This window comes from Saccoglossus kowalevskii, chromosome 6 (assembly GCF_978046115.1).
Source record: "Saccoglossus kowalevskii chromosome 6, keSacKowa6.1, whole genome shotgun sequence".
NCBI classification, from domain to species: Eukaryota; Metazoa; Hemichordata; class Enteropneusta; family Harrimaniidae; genus Saccoglossus; species Saccoglossus kowalevskii.
Genome location: NC_140646.1, coordinates 27594103 through 27615986, shown reverse-complemented (window position 1 = coordinate 27615986; position 21884 = coordinate 27594103). Strand labels below are relative to the sequence as shown.

The 21884-nt window shown below is 35.2% G+C and overlaps 3 protein-coding genes across 3 annotated transcripts; 1 reads left to right on the top strand and 2 right to left on the bottom strand.

Moving 5' to 3' along the window:
• On the bottom strand, positions 1-5256 carry LOC100376115 (Y+L amino acid transporter 2-like). Its single transcript, XM_006817352.3, has 10 exons — positions 4746-5256; positions 4420-4545; positions 4038-4137; positions 3000-3044; positions 2489-2612; positions 1619-1722; positions 1402-1498; positions 510-659; positions 193-373; positions 1-95 (listed from the first exon to the last, which is right to left on the bottom strand). Exons 1-10 carry the CDS (start codon positions 5254-5256, stop codon positions 34-36), a joined length of 1500 nt encoding a protein of 499 aa, XP_006817415.3. The 3' UTR covers positions 1-33.
• Positions 5257-10158: 4902 nt separating this feature from the next.
• Positions 10159-10614, top strand: LOC146742207 (uncharacterized). The gene has a single exon (XM_085500646.1). The coding sequence runs from the start codon at positions 10159-10161 to the stop codon at positions 10612-10614; it is 456 nt and encodes a 151-aa protein (XP_085356772.1).
• Positions 10615-13408: 2794 nt separating this feature from the next.
• LOC146742206 (Y+L amino acid transporter 2-like) lies at positions 13409-20387 on the bottom strand. The gene is made up of 10 exons (XM_085500645.1): positions 19889-20387; positions 18877-19002; positions 17992-18091; positions 16276-16320; positions 15488-15611; positions 15187-15290; positions 14590-14686; positions 14129-14278; positions 13854-14034; positions 13409-13756 (listed from the first exon to the last, which is right to left on the bottom strand). The coding sequence occupies exons 1-10, from the start codon at positions 20385-20387 to the stop codon at positions 13692-13694; spliced, it is 1491 nt and encodes a 496-aa protein (XP_085356771.1). The 3' UTR covers positions 13409-13691.
• Between the last annotated feature and the right edge of the window lie 1497 nt (positions 20388-21884).

Here is a 21884-nt window from a genome sequence, read left to right as displayed (position 1 = left end):
TGTGTAACTACTCGCTCACACGATTACGTATCCTCATGGTTGTTTGTCTGTGATTGAAACTTCCAAAAATACCTGAGACAACCAAGTAATTGATCCTGTAGAAGAGAAAACAAAAGAAATCATATTTGGTGAATTAAATCTGGCAGAATAAGGAGCGAATATAAATATAAAACCAGCGATACTTTCACTTACCAAGTAAATTTGACAAGAGTTTTATCCTTTTTCTTTTATAGACTACACCCAGAAAGTAAAGTGGAACACCAGTGAGCGTTAGACCCACACCAATACTTGACACAATCGGTCGCGTGTAGAAAGGCACTATTACCAGGAACAAAGACATGACGACAAACAAAGCGGGGAGAAATAGAGGAAGCTGCGAATTAAAAAAAAGTCCCATAATCAGATATTACAAATAGTTTTACATATGTATTCAATATATACGAAGACTATTTAAGGACAGATTTTCATTTACATTTTTGTTATAAGTGTATTAACTATCACGTGATTACCTTGATAGGACGGGGAAGATTAGGTTTCGTCCAGCGTAGGGTTATAAGACCAGCTACTGCAACCCCTGTTGACAACCAATTTATAAAACTAAAGTAGGTTGTAAGTGTGTCTATGTCGGTGATCTGTACCATAATCAGAGCAACCACACACTAAAAAAGAATATGCAAAAAATACAATTGTTTTGTTTTTGTTTTAGCCATAGCACACTGTTTGTATGAGTATGTATTTTCATTTTAACTGCTCTGCACTTTTGTATGAAATGTTACTGTGTTCAATGTTTCCCCTTTATATTTTAGTCAAGATTGATGAATAATGCAGTTATGAATAAAAATAAAGACTATGTATACACAGAGGATATCTCGTGTGTCCCACCACAATATCAGATTATTTAAACGAATATTCGATATTGTTCTAAAGGCTAAAAACTAACGCACAGATCGTAGTTTGTGAGGTCGCATTCGATATTCATTTGCATGAAAGATCGCCATTCATGATGAGTGGTTACCGTTAGTTAGTGGTTGCGATATTTGCGGTTTGGGGAATGCATTGGTAACATAGTTACTTATTGTTGTCAAAAATTATATATGAGCAGACGATGAGGTGTATCCATTAATTACTCACTTGCAGAATGGCTTGTAAATGCATAAATTAGGGCATTCAAACAGTAAATACAATGTTCTAATTTTTTGGTAATTTAGACTCATTCATTTGTTCCATATGAAATATGATGTCCAATGTGTATATATAAATATATATAGACAATTCTTACACTGTTTATTACATTAAACTACCGTGATACATGAAATAAATGCATTATATCAGGGCTCACATTTCGTTCAATACATGTGCCTACCATTCACTATATCATATATTTTTTTTACATATTCTTACATTTATAAGAATGGCTGGAACTGGCGCACGTCTTCTTATGTGTATCATAGCAACAACATCTGGCAATTGACCTTCTCTTGCACCAGAAAAATAAACCCTAAAATCACATAATTAAATTCAGTTATACGTTAACATATACTTCCTCAATTTTTAAATTCAGTTCTTTATACCATGGAAACATTCAGGTACATTATATAGCCAATATTAAAAAACAAACCTCCCGGCAGTAAAGATTGATGCATTTCCTGCACCCAGTGTAGACAACGCAACAAAGAACGGCATTATCCACGCCATCACACCGAGAGTCTTTTGAGCAAACGTCTGTGAATATAAGCGACAATTTTAACATTTCAATGCACTAGGGTGAAAACTAATTTGTGAAGTCAAAATTGCGTAGATATATCATTTCAAGTAAACTGATGTAAGCAACGCCTATAAAAATACAGTTCATTCAGAAAATAGCATTTATATTGACAGATACAAGATGCTGCGAGTGACATCATTCCTTGCACACTTTAAAGTCATATTCGTTCGAAGCCAAAACATATAGAAGTGATATATTGTGTTTAATACATAATAACAGAGGTACATTACTTGGGGTTTGCAACTGCGGTGACATGATACCAAGATCCCGTTTCAATCTCGCTCTCGCATAAGTGTTCCAACTCAGAAAAATGCGAATGCGCATGCCCGAGGTAAGTAAGATACTGGGATGTCCAGGTAGATCAAAAAAGCTGCTCACGATATGAGGATTACGATAACTATATTTTCTGTACATTTTCGATGTATTATATTTTTTCACTATGAATGTGGTAATACATGTTTTATTGTTTTATTACAAACCGCCTATGTCATATCAGAAGATCGTAGCATCAGTTTCGCTATCTACGAGATGAGACTTGAATGGGATCTTGACATGATGTCACCGTACAGTACTACGCGCGTTGCAAACCCCAAGTTATGTACCTCTGATAATAATAATAATGTTAAGCTTTCAAACAACCAGTTACGTGTTGTATAAATGTTCCATTTTATGAACAATACTAAAATTACCAATTATGAGTTCAAGAATACAACTACAACATACCACAGCTACTGCATCTGCTCTCAGCAATTCTTGAGGGGAAAGTACGGCGAAATATGCAACATTTGTCAATAGATAAATGCAAGTTACAATAGATACGGCTAAGACAATAGCCAACGGTAGGTTTCTATTATTGAGGAAACAAGAATAATAACCAGTTAATATATATGAGTTATTTCTCTTTTCTTCAGCAAACAAAATATATAAAATATTCATTCTAAGGTAAGGCCTGTAGGTGGTGTGTTTATATGCGAAAACGTATATACGCCATTGCCTATACGGTTTGTGTGAACAATTCAAAAATACAGACTAAAAAACTCCAAATTATAATTTCTGAGTTATTTTGTATTTATGAACGATGACTTTCACTTTAGGAGTAAAAAACATCGAACTAAAAAACAAAGACAGTCCGAGTGTTCTAAAAATTCGAACGAAACACATGAATACCTATATTGCTTGGTAAACAAAACCTTATTATTTAGTAAAATAACACTTTTTTGAAAAAGAAATGTACCTTGGAATATTCTTCATTTCTTCCGTAACATTATTGAGAACACCCCTTGTGAAAAATATAATGTAGATGAGATATTATAATTTAAGAAATGTTGGCCTTTCCAAGGGTGCAATGTTGACGGAGGCGAGAACAGGCTAAGAAAGTACGTAATGAGAGTCGACAATTTTGTATATTGATAATGATAGGAATCAATAGTTGTATTATTATACCGTGTACAACAAACATTTCGCTATAAGGCTGCATTGCAATATTCTATAATTCATTCCAAAATACTGTCATTTTTATGATTTTGGTAGGTATAAACATGCCACGTGCGACCGTCTGACATTTCAGAGGCATGACGTTTACACAAGCCGCACGTACACATAGAGCAAAACAGCACACTGCACTCTGCCCCTTAGACCGAAATAAAACGTATAAAACAACACGTTCAGTTAAAATAACAATTCAATCTAACCCACATGACACGAGGCATACAATTATGACGGCATTTCACTACGTCAACAACTCCTAAAATGACACACGAAACAAGCCACCACACGCAAGCCACAACACGCAGTGTGACCACCATGTATGAAACCACTTTAGCAAAGTCCTGTTGTTCAGTTTAAGTATTCATCACACAATAGGCCTAAGTAATGTACAATTATAATGTTACAGTTGACGCAAATCACAGGTGAACTAAACTTTTAGACCACTGGTAACAAATCTTATTATATAAACTAGCTATAGGAGACCGTCTAACATTTCAGAAGCCATACTGTTAACAAATAAAGCGTGAACACACACACAGACATCACACTGTACTGGGGGTCATTTGGACCTAAGTAAAACGCAACATAACATATTTCCAGTTAAATGATCATTTGACATTTGGTCAACAAATCCTGGAATGGCGTACACAATGCGGCGACTACGGTCGGACTGACCCTATTTATGCAAAGTACCTCATTGAGCAGAAAATGCTTCAGTCGTTCGACCTGTTACAGGTAATTATCAATATTATATCAATTCTTTGTGATCAATCGATTGACTTACCATCCGGAATAGGCCCATAAACCAGAATACATCGCCAATGCAATGTCACCTACAGACTTGGTGGTTCCTGCAAGACTGTCCTCAAAATTGTCCGTGTATCCTGTACAAGTACAAACGTTAAGATTCATTTGTGTTAATTGCGCAACATATTGATAGTGTTATATTTACATATTTACATATTTATTTAGTAAGTCTAAGATTTAGAGAATGCGTTGAATTCAAAATAATATGTTGGTATTTCCCTCGATGCAGCCTTAATAGTTGTTATTAATATGTGTTATTTATCTGTTACCTGTATAGTTAGTTGTTATTAATGTATGTGTATCAGTTCTGTTAAATGTTTCGTTCAAAATTTACTGTGGTGTGATATAGTTGATCTCACCTTTTGCCAAGTAATACACTCCAGTGATAATGATTATGAAGGTGGCCAGCAACTTTGAATATGATAAAATGTTGGTCAGACGAGCACTCCAACGTACGCTAACAATATTCACGAAAGTCAGAAAAACTATAAATAAATAAATAAATAAACAAATAAATAAATAAATAAATAAATAAATAAATAAATAAATAAATAAATAAATAAATAAATAAATAAATAAATAAATAAATAAATAAATAAAATTAAGATGAAAACATCATAGTTAATTTTTGTTAGCACAATTGTGGAACGCGATGAACATTCTAATAACTTATCAGGTCACTTACGTATACCTGCTACAGCTAAGAGTCTTTTAGTCAGCAGTGGCGTTTCGTCACATTCAATGAATACAGGATAAACTATGTATTCAGCAAATATTAGCATAATAATGGCTTGGGTAGTCGGTTTCAATATGACCATCAACACCCACAGAAACAGAAACGCCGGTAACGCGCCAAACGCTTCATATATGTAGATGTATTCTGCGCCGAACTTGGGAATGGTAGTTCCCAACTCAGCCATACAGAGCGCACCTAACATAGAGAAGATTCCACATGCAACCCAAATTATAAGGGCTGCACCCACAGAACCAGAATATGAAAGAACGCCCTTTGGTGAAATAAAAATACCAGATCCAATAATCATTCCTATTATTAGAAGTGTTCCGTCGGCAAGTGATAATTGTTTTCTTATCCGTAATGGTTCCCTCTTCTGATCATCCTGCTTGTCTTGTAGATCTGAACTTGGCTTCATTCTCTGTTGCGCCTGTGACGAAGTGTTACATGCAGTTTTCGCCATCTTGTAACGCCTTTTCTACTTCAGAAAACTGACCAATTAATCACAATTGAAAATGTCATAAAATCCCCACTAAGTTGCATGTACCCCTTTCCCTAGTGTTGTAAAATTGCCAAATAAACACATAGCCAAACCATAAAATGCAGGTATATAGTACAAGGCCATTCGTTTGGTTTCCAATGTTTCATCGACGAGAAGAGATATTAAGGTTCGCACGTATTCGAAATATCAAATACAATCGAATATATATATATATATATATATATATATATATATATATATCACCCAAGTTCGGTAAAACTTACAATGACATACATTTCGAATTTATGACATCGCAAACACATATCGCATATAGCCTAGTGTATTCATGGCCGGTACGACTTACACAGTTACGATCTCCCTTCTAGACGTATCTATCCACTGGTGGTGAAGAACACCTGTGAGTGGAAGTAATCGAAATTACAGGCACATATAAATATAAAATACGAGATCCGACTTAGACCTCGGCAAATGTGGTAAGCAGACGCGCTTTCCATTACACCACAACGCACTACTTAATGGTATAATATGGAACTACACTGTGGATGTGATTTGGTTTTATGGATTATGTATTTCGTGTACTTGACGGTTGTTTTTTGACTCATCATAGAAAATGCTGCTTAGCATTTTAGGCAGGGTATTTAATAAAATTTCAACAACAGCCACTACACATCTTCCAACACCAAAGGATATGGATACAGCAACAAATACTGGCTCAATTCAGGCCATCATGCATGAAACGAATGTCTGACATTACAGATAATGACTTAAATATAAAGCCATGAATGTATAGTGTGTATAAGCTATCCAGATACCAAACTATCTTATTTACTTCCGTGTACTATTATCTTGATCATGACAGTAATACACAACTTTAAAACAAGCTTCTCAAATAATCATAAGAATTATATGAAAACAGTTGAATGTGGTTTATATTTCATCGGGAAAGTGTACAGTTTTCGCGCGCAATTAAAATTCACCACTTTATGTTTAATAGTATGGGTAATTAACAGAAAACATGTAAATGTGTATCGTATAATATTGTCCAGATTATAAACTTCTCGCCATAGTGATTGCATTTGACACCAACAACTATTTAGTGGACAGGGTGGTGGAATAAAGTGTTGTTGACAGCTGTTGGCTCTCAACTGTGGCGTCGATCTTCAACATAGAGGCACTAAACTATAGACATTATGGGATTAAGAAGCGCCCTTGTTCGTGCAAAATTTGAAAAAAATATGTGTTTCTCTGATAAAAACGTGTTACGTAAAACATTGTTCGATTTCAATTTGAATTGAAGTATTAAGGTAGCAGGATAGTTTTTTTGCATGAAAAATGTAAACACCTATAATCGGAATAAATTTTACAAGAAACCATACAATCTATATATGTTTGGAAAGCTCTTGACTTGTATTTTCCTATTATTAATATTTTGTGAACATTGTGTTTGTTTTAGCGTCACGTGATTCTGAAAATCAGCGGGGCTGATAATTTAACTAACGTGAATAAAATTTTAATTGTCATCTCTACAGTCATTCATGCGATCAAAAACTTTACACTGTTTTGAAGCAAAGGATATGAAGTTTAAGTCCGTATTTCTATTTTTTGCATTAAGTTTTTTTTTTCTTTCCGAAAATCACAATTTTTTTTTGGTGTTAAAGTTAGAGTATACCGTTGGTTTGCGCGAGGTTTGTGAAAAAACGCAATAAAATTTTGCAAATATGCAAATACGGATATGAAGCCAACATATCAAAGAGTAAGAAAAGCTAAACGGCGACATCGTAGCGCTATTCACTGAAACGCCATTTAAAATTAGGTCAACGGTAATTGCCAAAAACCGAACACCGAGAAATCGGCACTTTTATGATTTCAAACTTCAATCAACGTTAACTCCCGTTTCAGCAGCAAAATTTACATGGGCTAATTGTAAATAAAATGCTTTGAAAGTTGTTTTCGAGAAAAATCATGAACCGACATTTATATCTGTGAAAAACTTTGTTTTTTGGCCGTTTTCTTTCACGCTGTGGAGTTTTGTGACGGTCTGTGCTGATAACGAACGGTGACGTCATTCATTAAAGCTTGGATTATGCAAAGTGGGCGGTTCTGTTTGCGAGTAACAAACAATACAGAGACTACGCTTGGCAGTTGAAGTGTTTGCAAATACAGTGTATTTATTTTTGGGCCGTTGTGTTTGTAAACTTATTAGTTCAAGCATGCCACGAGTTTCGGAGTCTCCTGGAGGCAGCTCGTACATACTGGCGAAAGGGCGGACCCGTTACTGGTTGAGGTAACCCCTAATAGCTTGACAGTTTCACCAGAGCGCACCGTCCCTTTCGCTCGCATTCCAATGGCAGCTTTTTTGTTTATTTAGAAAACTGCTCCCTTCTTTCGAGATGACGGGAAGCTAGGCTGGCTCAGTTTCGATCGAATACAACTGCCTAGACCGTGACGCCACTATTGAGATATTGCCTACTTTGCAAAATTGACAAATCTCTTTTTCTAGGGCGCCATTCAACAGTGACATGTCAACGAGTCGAATCTCGCCGTCTTCAAACGATCGGCCGTGACATTCACTCTCACTTTCTTCTTCTACGTCGGAAGTTAACAATATTTTCCTGCGAGATACAGACATCTCTCGAACGTTTTGAACAGGAGTATCACCCACTATATCGAAGTCTGATTCATCGGACTCCCAGTGTCACGGTAAAACTTTCTTCGCCCACTTCATGGCTGACACTGGTTTCGACGGGGAAATCCGTTCTGTACGAACCCAGCATCGTCTCTTTCAAGATCTTTTTTGACAGGAGTGATCATTCTTTTGATGTTTTTCTTCTTTCTTCCTCGCTTTCTTTTTCTTGGAAATTTTCGCGTGCTTACTATCTCGTCCATAATTAGTGAATGACAACTAAACTAAAGAATTACTGATAATAATTGTAAAATGTGACCCAGTGATGTATGCCGGCATGTAGCATTTCCTGTGCTATTAAAAATCAAACCCCGTGTAACTTCAGGTCTTATACTTGTAGATGAATCTCTTCAAAATTTAATTGTAACCGGACTCACAGTTATCATCTATAAAAACTACCTAGATTTTAGATGATCCTTTTATTTTTTACCGAAGTCGTACGAAAAAGTCAACCCTTGCCTTGCGTGAAACACTGGTCCACTATCCGATGTCAAGACGTCGGCCGGGGGGGGGGGGGGCACGCTACTATTTCGTTGCCGTGCATTTTGTTCGCATGAGTACATTAGATAAAACAACCAAGTATTTATCAGACAGATTTATTACATGTAACATAATTTACGAATTTAGAAAAACCTAAGCATGCAAGTATGCCTACTTGGTGAAAACTCCTCTGAAAAATGGATTATATAAACCAGGTCCAAGAATATTCTTATCATTGATCAACCTTTACATGTAGTTTGTGGCCTGAATTTTCATGCAATGCATAGCCACCACAGATGGCCGTATTTTATTGTTTGCAACCATATTTTGTAAAAGGGAGCCCCCTCCCAATGTAACTGCATTACTTCTGGACTAAGAAAGTAACCCCGTGGTCAGACACCTTTCAATGACAAAGCCAAGAAAAAAATATTACAGAAATTTTTTTGTAAGTTTTTATTCTGTTAACATATAATTACATTGAAGTGGTACATTCATGTACTTTTTTGATTATTCAAAATTTGTTGTTTCTAAAGCGATTGTTTTGTCTTTGCTGTACTTCCTGTCTAGAAAGGCAGCAGTGTACACATCTTATCAGCTGTGTGTAAACTACAAACAGATATCTTATCAGTTGTTTGTAAATAGCAAATAAAGAAAGTGGCCCAACTTAAAACTATTTACCCTCAGTTCAGTTATGTTTGTAAACCATGCATATTAATGAGATGTACTAGTTGGGTGTACACTGGATAAACAAAAACTTGGCCATTTGTTTGCACACTAGAAAAACAACAGTTTACTTGTACAAGATATTTTTTTTTCAATAAAATAAATACACCCATGTATGTAGCATGCCTTAGGGAGCTATTCGTGTGATTTTCAAAAAAAAATGTGAAAAGTGCCCAAAAAACTATTCTGCTACCTTAATTCAGGTTATGATTTATAAATCTCACAATTCAAACTAAAACTAGGATTTTCTATTTGCCGATTGAATAACATTCAAACGATTCAAATGACTTCCCTACGCCATTAGTGCAGTGGTTTAGCCTGGTATTTTGTACTGTATTTTGTATTTTTGTATTTTTAATCCCTCCCCAGGGTATACACATTCACCATGTTTTTTCATTGTATTGGGGTCTCTGGGTGGGAAATGGGTGGTTGTGAAAAAAATAGGTTGTTTAACATCCACTTTAGGTGCAATGACTAATTTGTGTAATGGCGTGTTTACGAATTAAGTTGAATTCGACAAAAAGCTGTGTTATTGCCACATTCTTTAACATATATGCATATATTTGATGTTATTTTGTTTGTAAAACCTTGTTCTATTCAGATATTGACAGCAGCATTGATAATATTTAGCTAGATTTAATTTTCACTTGATAACTTTTTTTAACGTTTTTTGCTTCAATTTTAGGTAAAAGCATGGTAATATTTTCAAAAAGAGATCTCGAATTTGGAATATATAATCGGGTCACGATATCCAGAAAAAAATCCCTGATTTACCCTGGTTGTACTGAAACCCCATTCTGCTATAAATTGTATATTTGGCTCTCATTTGTGTGTTGTCTAATAATGTAATATGGGTTGAATGACCATAGCTCCAGTGTTACAAATGACATTATCGTCTTTCGTACCATTTCTTCTGTTGATGTCGGTATGATTACACGGGTGCATTGTAGTGACTCAGTCTTCACACCGGTACCAATATGCACAGCCAGACAACCAGTACTATCAGCCTAACAGTCAACGAAAGGAAGACGAAGGTCCTGAAAAACAACACTGCAACGACTAACCCAATCACCGTAAATGGAAACCCAATAGAGTATGTACAGGACTTTGTCTATCTGGGCAGCAAAATGACAGCAAATCGTGACTGCGATGTTGAGGTTAATACAAGAATCAGCAAAGCAAACCAAACCTTTGCTATGCTCAAACCTATTTGGAGATTCACTGGACTTAGCCGCGACACAAAGATCAAGATTTTCAAGAGCAATTTCCTGAGCTTCCATCTATATGGCTCGGAGTGTTGGAAAACCTCTTCTTCCATCCATCCAAAGAAATTAGAAGTGTTCCAAAATAAGTGCCTACGTAGCATTCTTAGGATATTCTGGGCAAACACCATCATAAATGAAAACTTCCGGGAAAGAACAGCAACAACATAAATTAAAGAGACTATCCAAATCCGATCATGGAGATGGCTGGAACATGTGTGCCGCAGTCCATCATCTTCTACCCAAAGAAGATTATTATATTGGACTACTCAAGGGAGGAGAAACCAAGGTCGACCAAGAGAAAACTGGAGAAGAACAATAGAAAAAGAGCTCAGGAGTAAGAGACTGTTCCTTGATACTGTCCCCAGGATAGCAGCTGGAAGAGTCAGATGGAAATTCCTTGATTTGCCTTAAGCGCCAGACGACCCAGATGAGGACTGAGTGAGTGACTGTAGTGACAGTGTTCTGTCTGCATTAAAAAAACATCTTTTTATTTTCAGATTGCAGGTGGTAGTGGTGATTAACAAACAACAAATGGGTAATTATGATCTTCCAAAGTTAACCCTGCCTCTTTAAATTTTTTCCATGTAACTAAATTTTACATTAGCTGAAGAAAGCATGATAGATTGTGCAGAGAAGAAACGTCGACTGGATACAGACAAATGTATAATTTGTTTCGAAGCACACAGCAAATTGAAGGCCAAAGATAGGTATTTTAACAATACTAAATATTGCATATGCACGTAGAGATGATGAAGGTCTATCACCAGTGGAAGATCAACTTCGATCAAATAGTGTAGAGCCGCATATACCAGTTCATCAAATAATTATCTGTACATGATGGACAATCCATCTGGAAGCTCAACCAAGTCTGGATCTTTTTCAACATCAGAGACACAGTCATTACGTAAAAGTAGCAGAACTGAAACTTCTGGGTTTGACATACGAAGTGACTGTTTCATTTGTGGTAAAAATAATCAATACAAGGAACGTCTGACATAAACTCAGACAGGCACTGGCAAGAGTACCTGAGAAAAAGTGTTGCATCAGAAAAAAGGAAGGATGATAATGTTTATCACTGTATACTAACAAATCACAATTTTACCCTGGGGAGGGGTTACTCCCTTTTCTGAGCCCTTGTATCAGAATAGCCACAGCACTACAAGTACTCGTTAATTAGCTGGTTGGATTGAGCTGCAATGGAAACTTATAATGAGCAAACTGCAATCATTCAATTACGATTATTTTTGGAAATTACAAATGCACAGACTAACAAGACTGGCGTATAATCCAATGTGGACTATCACTTCGTGATTTTCGGTCAAAATAGAACTGGCGTAATTTTTACGCAATTTCACATTAGACCATTCATGGTTCTCTCTACACAACAGTGGATTGATACCATTACGTCAATGGGATGCACTAGACAGATGGTAAGTACAAGTAAGTATGTAACAATCCACATACTTCCTGGTTCCTCATCTAGTTTTACCATTTACATATACATACGTACTCTATATTTAGTATTGATATTCATATTCAATATAACATTTGATTGGAGAGTTTATGTTTGTATCGAGTGTCACTAAACTGATACAGTATTTCGATCCCTCCTACGCCGCTAATAGACTCGACCAACGGTATCATTCTCACTGATAACAGACAGTGAAAGTCAAGAACAAAGGCGCCGCTCAATCAGTGCGTTCTATTTTGCTGCAAAAGAAAATTAAAGAGTGGCTTGTGTCAGTAGTAATTATTTTTCCTGTATTATCATTTCCTTGTTTCGATTTGTTTCGAATCGTCTTCTCAGATTGACAGCGCCTTCCTGCACTATTGTAGAGATTCGTTTTTTCCCATCAATTCCTACGAATTATGTGACCCAATACAAACTGGTGTCACATATCGGAATTCAACAGTGTTGCTCAGATTAGGCACCTGTGAAATATACATAGTGACAACGCTGTTTTAAGAGATACAGACGGTGGTGATCTGACTGGTTCGAGGATAATATCGGAGATGATATTGAGGTCACAGGGTTTAATATTTTAGCAATGGTCTTGTTTAGCCACAGTTTCGCTATTGTATTCCACATCTTTCCATGTCTTTCTCCTTGCTGGGCATTGTTCCCCCCCCCAGTGTGCTCGTGGTAGCGTACACTTGTGTCAGCAGCGTCTGTGTGCATTCATGGTGTGTTCTTGTGGTGTAAACTTACAGGAATAAAGATATTGTCCAGACAATTAATGATTTAACCACACTATGTTTTACTGGAATCAAATGCTGTCTGTTAACTTGATATATTGTAATTTGACAGTCTATCGTTTACGAATATTGAATATTTGATATTTAAATATATGAATATTTGTTTAATTGTGGCAGCCATGTCTATTGACATGTTGAGGGACAGCAACTACTAGAAAAGGGTCTTTTCTGGTATTTAAAAGGCACCCTATTTCTAATTTCTGTTTTGCTGTAGTGTTCACAGTAATTTGATGAGCTGGTTCTCGGAATAAAAACTATTATTATTATTATTATTATTATTATTATTATTATTATTATTATTATTATTATGAACATAAACGAATTAGCATGTGGAACACCAGGAAAACTAACATAAGAGTACCGAGAATTATAATTATATGATCAATAATTGGTAGCCTGAAAAATAGCTATTTGAAGACAAATCGTTGATAACAGATAGGAAAGACTGTCAATATTTATATATTTATAGGTATATAATAAATTTGCAGTAACTATATGAAAGTTCTACATAAGTCTTGAATAAGTTGAATCTGTCCATAAATCTGCACTGATCTTACGACAAGAGATTTATATTCAGAGGTTCTGTGCTGATTAGAGAACACAGAAAAAGTCACAGTGACTATATTTCTCTATATGGCTAATATAAATCAGTGAAAGGGCTATATTCATATAATTTCAAAGAGCAATTATTACACAACGTAAATGATTCCTGGAGAAAGTTGGTTCAATCTTTGCCAAGAATATCAAATCTCTAGATAAAATACTAAAGTCAATTTGTTCAGGCCCAACAATCAAACTTCTATAATACACCAATGCACAACCAATAAAAGAGCACCATTTACAGACAATGGACCTCTAAACAGCGTGGCGATTCTTGCTCGATGAATAACAAGCTTTACACAGAAAGCGAGAAAATAAAAATCACGAAATATGATTAAACGTATTTTTGGTTCAACGTATATAGATTTGAATGCAAACGAAGTAAGGTATTATGGCGTGTTGGTATCTGTGAGCGCAACCTGTAAAAACATCTGCCAAAACCAAGTTATGGATCCTATGAAAATAAAAAAAAAATAGCAGAATTATTATTATGACTAGGACATTGTCAGTTAATCACAAAGGAATAATTTATTGCGCACAATATAACTTACCCATTATTTGCGAGATCCTTTTGAAACGCTTCTTTTTATGAAGCACTCCGAGGAAATACATTGGTGATCCAGTCAGAGTTATAGCCAATCCAATAGAAGAAACAATTGGAGTTGTATAAAATGGCACAACAACCAAAAACAGTGACATTAGGATGAACAAGCCTGGTATTACTAGAGGGAGCTATAACGAAAATGAAGTAATATATTAAATCTACCAACGAACAATGTTACAGGTGTTCTAATGTGTTGGTATTATATTTACTTATAATATTTACTTTTATAGGGCGAGGCATATCAGGCTTCTTCCATCGCAACCATACCATCCCACATACAGCAAGACCCGTGGCTAACCAAGTCATGAAGCTTGTGTAATTAATAAGGGTGTCAATGTCCCCGACTTGCAGCATAATCAATGATATCACTACCTAGAAGTGTCAACGGAATTCTCCAATGTAATTCAATACATAAAACACAAACATAAATGGGCATGTCGTTTATATCTCTATTTATTACTGATTTGAAACATGTACATAAAATATGCGGACAAAGTATACACCAATTCATGAATTTCTGCTTTTCGACTTACGCAAAATGGGATTAGGATTGTAACACAGTGGCCATTGTTTTGAATCAGCTTTACTATTAATTTCACGTTGTAGATGAATTGTATATGTTTAAAATTAATATAATTAGGATACATATTCTTGCTAACTCGGAAATAATGCAATAGTCTTACATTAAACAGAATTGCTGGAACTGGTGTGCGATTTTTTATATGTATCATTGCCAACAATTCCGGAAGCTGGCTTTCTCTCGCACAGGAAAAGTAAAGTCTGTAAAAATAATAATAATAAAATTGTAATTTAATTATAGAATAAAAACACATTCAATACTGATAGATATTATTAGTACTAGTCAATGTATATATTTCAAACATTATTTGATATTTGTAACATATATATTTGTAATATACATGCCACGGTTTGGATTTAATGTTCGTAATTAGCTGTAAATCCATGGTGTATTTATGTGAATCAACTCAAATATAGATTTTAGAATTTTGGATTGATAAAACGGTGCTTAAATATAAAATGCACTTTTATAATACAATCTTAGTTCATTCATCATTTGCTAAAACAACAAAGAAGGGTTTATGTTCACCCTACATCCCAGATTACAGGTACTCAGACCTCAACATTATGTATATCGAGTCTGCAGAACTATTACGTTCTAGTAATAATAATAATATAATAATGGTAAAAATAGTGACACCCAACAAAAATGAGATTACTATCACTGAAAAATTTCGCGTTATGTATGCTTGTTATATTACCTTCCAGCACCAAATATAGACGCATTAGTGGCACCCAATGTTGATAAGGCGACAAATACTGGCATAATCCAGGCCATCACGCCTAAAGTGGAATCGGCAAATGTCTGTAAATGAATTAAATTTGTTACCATGTATGTACCAAAGGTAGTAACTAACACACTAATCACAGAGCAATATCATCTGTCAACACCTATTCCCTATCTGTTCAAGTACATTTGTAGAATGGCATGTTTTTCATCGGGCTAATATCTGGGAGACCTTTCTTTAAGGTAAGAGTCCCGCCATATTGTAAAATACTCACCACTGCGACTGCATTTGACACTAATAGCTCTTGTGGAGACATGACAGTGAAATAGGCGATGTTAGTCAGCAAATAAATACAAGTAATCATGATTAGAGCATAGACAACAGCTAACGGCAAATTTCTGTAAAAATTATAAAAGTGATACAAAAAATAATTATGAGGAAATCTTATGGATTACAAACTACCTAACCGATAGTGGTAGCAAAGTGGTTAATGATATCAGTTTCACTCTTGTCCAGGCTGAATACCAAACAAAAAAATGATGCTTACTGTGCCATGTATAAAACTTATATTAGTCTTTCATCCAATTGATTAATCATGAATAATGGGTATGCTTGAGAACAAGACTACACATAGATAAAATGCCACATAGTAAACCATGTTTGCACTAACTAGACATGTACTTCCCAAGTGAATGTTGGTTTATGTGGCATATGTATTGTGTGTAATTGCGCAAGGGGAGGAGAGACAATGTCCGAGATATTATTTGACAAAACATTATTTTGTTTAACAATCTGTATTGAACATACAGGACCTTGGCAGAAATTGGAAGAATTATTAAAAAAAAATGAAAGATGGGAAAAACAAAATGGCAGCCATTCAATCATTTTGAACCAAAACGAAATCATATGTTCCAGCCATAAGAAATGTCAATAAAAAGTTTGAATACAACCAGCCTGAGACATGTTTATATGTTGTGGGACAAACTCAATGGCAAAGGAAACGGGATAATGAAATAAGTTGGATATCTGCACAAGGCAGAACATGGAATCAAACTCGTATACCTTTTCACGTTCTTCATTTCTTCTGACACAACATTCAAAGAGGTCCTAGCAACGTTTTTGTGAAGAAAATAATATGTTAGTTTAGTCACACTTGAACATTTATCTGCTGTTTTTGTCAGTCAGATATGAAGATTCTCATTTTGTTCAGCGTCATTAAACAGTGCCTCGAGCTGTATTCTGCCGCTATATACATTCTGATTCGTTCATTGGTTGATTGATCAATGCAGGCTTTATAAAATGGAATTCAAACGTTATAAGTGTTTTTGTTTGTATACGTATTAGGTATTAGGGTAAGTATTTTTTAGCTATCGGCTAATGTTCATAGGAAATGTTAGCTATATAGTGATAAAAATACAGGGCAAAGTCTGGGCAAAAGAGCAATTCTCTCTAGTCCTCCTTTCCCGGGAGATGTTGCATTAAATCCTGCTTGACTTGACTTTTCATCATCAAGTCTAGTCTTTATAGCAACACTAGAGCAATGTCCACAGCGTGCTGTGATAATAAAGACAAGAAGGCTTCTGTTTTGCTGAGCCATCATCCAAAAGCAAGAGGAGTGCAGTTTGAAAGAAGTTTTCACATAATGCGTTTTGTACTAGATTAATGCTTCAGTCAATAAACCCACCAGAGACAGTTTTAGCAGTTGCAACAACCATTTTTCACTAACTCTATTCTCTTCTCACTGTTCCAGAGTAACATTGTCTGGTTTTGTGACAGAGTCCACTAGTATTGAGTTGTTGATTTATGTTTATCGACTATTAGTCATATTGATTTAGCCATGCTATTTGTACTCTCAATAATTGTGTTAATACTAGGGGAACATTCAACCCGAAGAACCAAATGCAAACTCGTAGTTTTTACTCTGGCCCATGAAGCATCACAGGTGTGTGATAGGGTGCATCCCTGCTGCTTTCCCAGACAACAAAAATGTAAAAAGCTGACTGATAAAAACAATTTGATCTTAGTAATGTGGGTAAGTTGTAAAAGGCATGAGAGTGCTTCCACAGCATGTTCGGGCATGTTTTCGCCACTAAAGGATCGTCTATTCCCCCAAAGGTTTCCTCCTGATGCTTCAAATGTGCTTCGGTTGTGCATAGTCCATTGGTTTGTCCAACCAGAAATTACATAGTTTCTCTGGATAACACTGCTGATGTAACAGATGGCTACCAACTTCTAATAAGCTGGTTTCATCACACAAAATATCAATAAAATAATAATGCATATGCAAAATGTGCGACAAAATATTCATTTGAAATCTTGAAAAAAATTAAAATTTTGTTCAATCGTAGGACAGAAATGGCACTGATTCCAAACTTTACAATACGTTACAATTCTTATAAAAAAACTGAGCGAAAATACATAATAGAATCCCGCCTTTTTCCTGAGCATTTATCAAAAAAGTGCTTTCAAGAGAATTTTTGAATTGCCTAGAAGGATGTAAGTTTTTTGAAACTTCTGCCATCGGGACGCTTTGAATAACCTTTACATACATATTGGTTATTAAATGTTATATAATTGGGGAAAAAGTTTGAGTACTGTCAAATGTTTAATTAGTTTGAATTAATATTTCTCTGTATAAGATAAGTATTGCTTTTTGTAGTAATATAATTATTCATTAGCCGTTCATAATAAATGCCAAAATTAAAGCATGGCATGTTATACCATAGACTATTACAAGATTATTTTATAGACCATATATTCTATATACAATTAACTTACCATCCTGAATAGGCCCATAAACCTGAATACATCGCCAATGCAATGTCTCCAGCAGATGTGGTACTCCCTTCAAAACTTTTTTCAAAGTTTGTTGTGTGGCCTGTCCATAGAAAATTAAAAGATATTGAAGCAGTTGATCTGATGGCAAATTTTCTTCTTCCGAGTTAGATTAACCTCCTGAATATAATGTACTAATATACTAAGTTCAATATAATCTGACACAGTGCAGTTCACTGGTCAGACTGGTTAGTTGCAAACATTAGATGTTTTTGTTACACCTCCCCATTGCTGTTTAATTGACTTGATATTAAATTAAGAATTGGCCAGAATCTTAAATATCTTAAAATCCCAGACCTCAGATTTCTGTTCAGGGATTGTCCTGAATCACACGAAACTTCAAATCATCCCCTGTGATTCTGCTTGTACTTTTAACTACTAAAACAATGTTTCACACAACATCTTTCAGTACTTAATCAAAAACATTGTATAAACTTATGAATACTTATTTGGTTTGATGAGTGAGTAATGCTGTGCGTATTTTATATAACACCTTAATGTAGACAGACTCTGGCAGATATTCACAGCAGAGAAATTAGTCCTGTTGTGCATATTAATTATTTTAAAGAGGGCAGTTGCACTTTTTTATATTTAATTATTATTTCTTTCAACAAGTCAACCAAGTCCCTAAACTATCAAGTTTTTAATTGTCAACAGTGTAAAACAAAAATATAGAAGTATATAAGTATGAAAATATATCGGATTACATGTGACTCGTCTATGACTGTGCTAGTTTTGCATCTTCCCACATTCCATTAGTCATAAACAATCACCAAGGTATGCCATGTCATGCAATTAGGTCTAAAAATGGTAACATTAAATACATACCCTGTGCTAGGTACACTAATCCTGTAACAATAATAATCGTGGTGGCCAGTATTTTAGAATATGACAAGAAGTTATTCAATCGAACACTCCATCGTGCACTACAAACATTCACGAATGACAGGAAAACTGAAATTACAAACCAACACATTAAACAAAATTGTGATGGATTATGTTTTTGAAACAGGTGCAATGGTTTTACATGTCTAGCAATAACAAATAAAACATACTATTACAAGCTTGTTTGCTGGGAATCTAGAATACATAACAAATGATGAATGGGTGGATACAAACAAAAATAGACGATCTTTTCTTTGTAGGTGAAATTTAGTAATAAAGTTTTGTTGTGCAAAAAATATTAAGGTGTGACTAACAAATTACATACACAATAATTAATATTCATGCTCATCGATTAATACTACATGTACTTTATTAATCCCAATGTTCCTAGTGTTCGAATAATATAGCAGGAAGTTCCTAAAACATAATAGTACAGCAACATATCCAAGCAAAATTTGGCAAGAAAAATACTAGTCAGTGTATTCCTCAATCAATACTACATGTGATGTATTAATTTCAATTTATCCTATAGAATGATACGAATAATTCATGCAGTAATATTTGAGTAAAATGAAATACTAGATTTCAATATTCAATATAATTCAGCATGATGATATCAGGATTTATGAATATGGTAAACAAAATGTGCGTGGTTATGTCAACACAACACAATACGTCAACAGACACTAAGTATTACAGTATGTGGCTGTGAATGACCTGTATAGCAAGTACAGACATTTTTTCACGGGATATAAAATATAATCGGCGAATACTAGAATGATAATGGCTATACTGGTGGGTGTCTCTATGACCATGATCATCCAAAGGAATGCCACAAAAGGACCAAATGCTTCATATAAGTAGATGGTTATTCCCCCAAACATGGGAAACGTTGTTCCCAGCTCCGTAAATGTAAAGTATAACCGTAGGTTGAGATAATTAAAACCGTACTTACGGACACCAGCCACAGCCAACAGTTGTCTTGTCAACTGTGATTGACACTCATAAAACACGGGATATAAGATATAATCGGCGAATACTAGAATGATAATGGCTACACTGGTGGGTGTCTCTATGACCATGATCATCCAAAGATGCAGGAATGCCACAAAAGGACCAAATGCTTCATATAAGTAGATGGTTATTCCCCCAAACTTGGGAAACGTTGTTCCCAGCTCAGCATAGCACAGACCACCAATGAGAGAAAATATTCCACAAACAACCCAGATCACCAGAGCAAGCCCCACTGAGCCAGTGTTGAATAGAACGCCCTTCGGTGATATGAAAATACCAGATCCAATAACCATACCTGTGATTAAAAGAATTCCATCAACCAACGTTATCCGTTTTTTGATACGAAAAGTTTCCTCCATTTCATTGGCATTTCGTTCTTTAGCTGGTACATTTCTATGTGAAAGGCCAGGAGATTGACTGTTGACTGCAACGTTAGCCATGTTGAAAAACAGCTGCTGTAAAATGACAAAACATGGTTTATACAGTTATATTGGCCAATAAATCAATACATAAAAACGCCCGATGCAATAACTCACAAAATAAAAAAATCACTCAACTGCTTTATTGTATGTGTAAATTTCACTTGTTGTATACTATTGAATGGCAGACTTGTGATAGCTGTGTAATGGAATAGTTCATTTCATGAGAGAACAAATTAAAGTACCCCGAGTAACACAAAGTCATTGTATGAGATGAATTCATTAACGAATGCAACTTTGAAGGAACCATTACACTCCAAAATGGCCAAATACAACGATGTTGCTATATTTCTTAAGATATGATTTGCTTATTCCGGAGTAAAAAAATACTAATTTTAAAACAGGACATTGACCGTCTGCCTCAGTCTACAAGTTGATTGAATAGTTCCCAGTAATAAAATGGAGAGACGCTGATGAGTGCATTTGCAACTAATAAATACTACAATTCAGGCTTATTTTACCACAGCTTTCTTGTTGTGTATGAAGCAGAGGTTATATGACGACAGTCCGAAGGTCGAAATCTCTTGCCAAGGCCGTAATAAAACACTGAATACTACTACAGTATGATAGGTGGACGGCCACACAGTTTATAAAAAAACAAGAGTGACCTTTAACGTCAGAAACTGTGCACACAACGTTTTTTCATATATGACTTTTTAAAAGTTGTAAAGAAGACTGTCTTTGTGACAGAATAATCAATTAAGACTCTCACACAAATTTAATTAAGGTGGTGGTTTCTTTTCAGGGTCACCAAACACAAGTGTTGTACACATGATTCGTATTTTGACAATTGCAACTCCCATATAACTGGAGGAGGTAGCTATTAAAAGTTCTAATTTGGCAGAATTATTTTTCAGGATCACCAGAGCCGTAAAATAAGTTACATATGCCCAATCGATCGTTGATTGCAGTATATCATGTCCATATAAGACTTGCCTTATAATGATATAAATTTCATAATAAATATCCAGTTTTAAAATTACTTTGAACTTTGATCACCAAAAACGTGAAATTGATACGTAATTACTATCTCATACTAAAATATGTTTGCATATTTAGAGTACTGACAAATTTCCACTTCCTGTCCGGTTAGACCTAAAATACACCACCAATATTCACTTTTGAGATATAATTGTTGGTATGTGTTGATTATTTGATATTTTATCTTCGTTGTCCTGTACTTCGTTTAGTAATTCTAACTTCCCAGTTTGCGTAAAAAGGGCGAGTTTTGCGATTTCGACATTGAAAATTCATTTGCTTCATTATTTGCTGAGGAATGGCCGCTTTGGTATGTGGTCTGTAACTTTCAAAGTCCAAAAAGTACGTTCAAAAAATATAAAAACGATTTACTCCCTTGCTTATTGTGACACCCTCAAATCAACTGATTTCCATTCCCCTCAAGAGGCAAAATGGTATGTGCCTCCATGTTATGCTACAACTTAAAATAGTCTTTTTTGC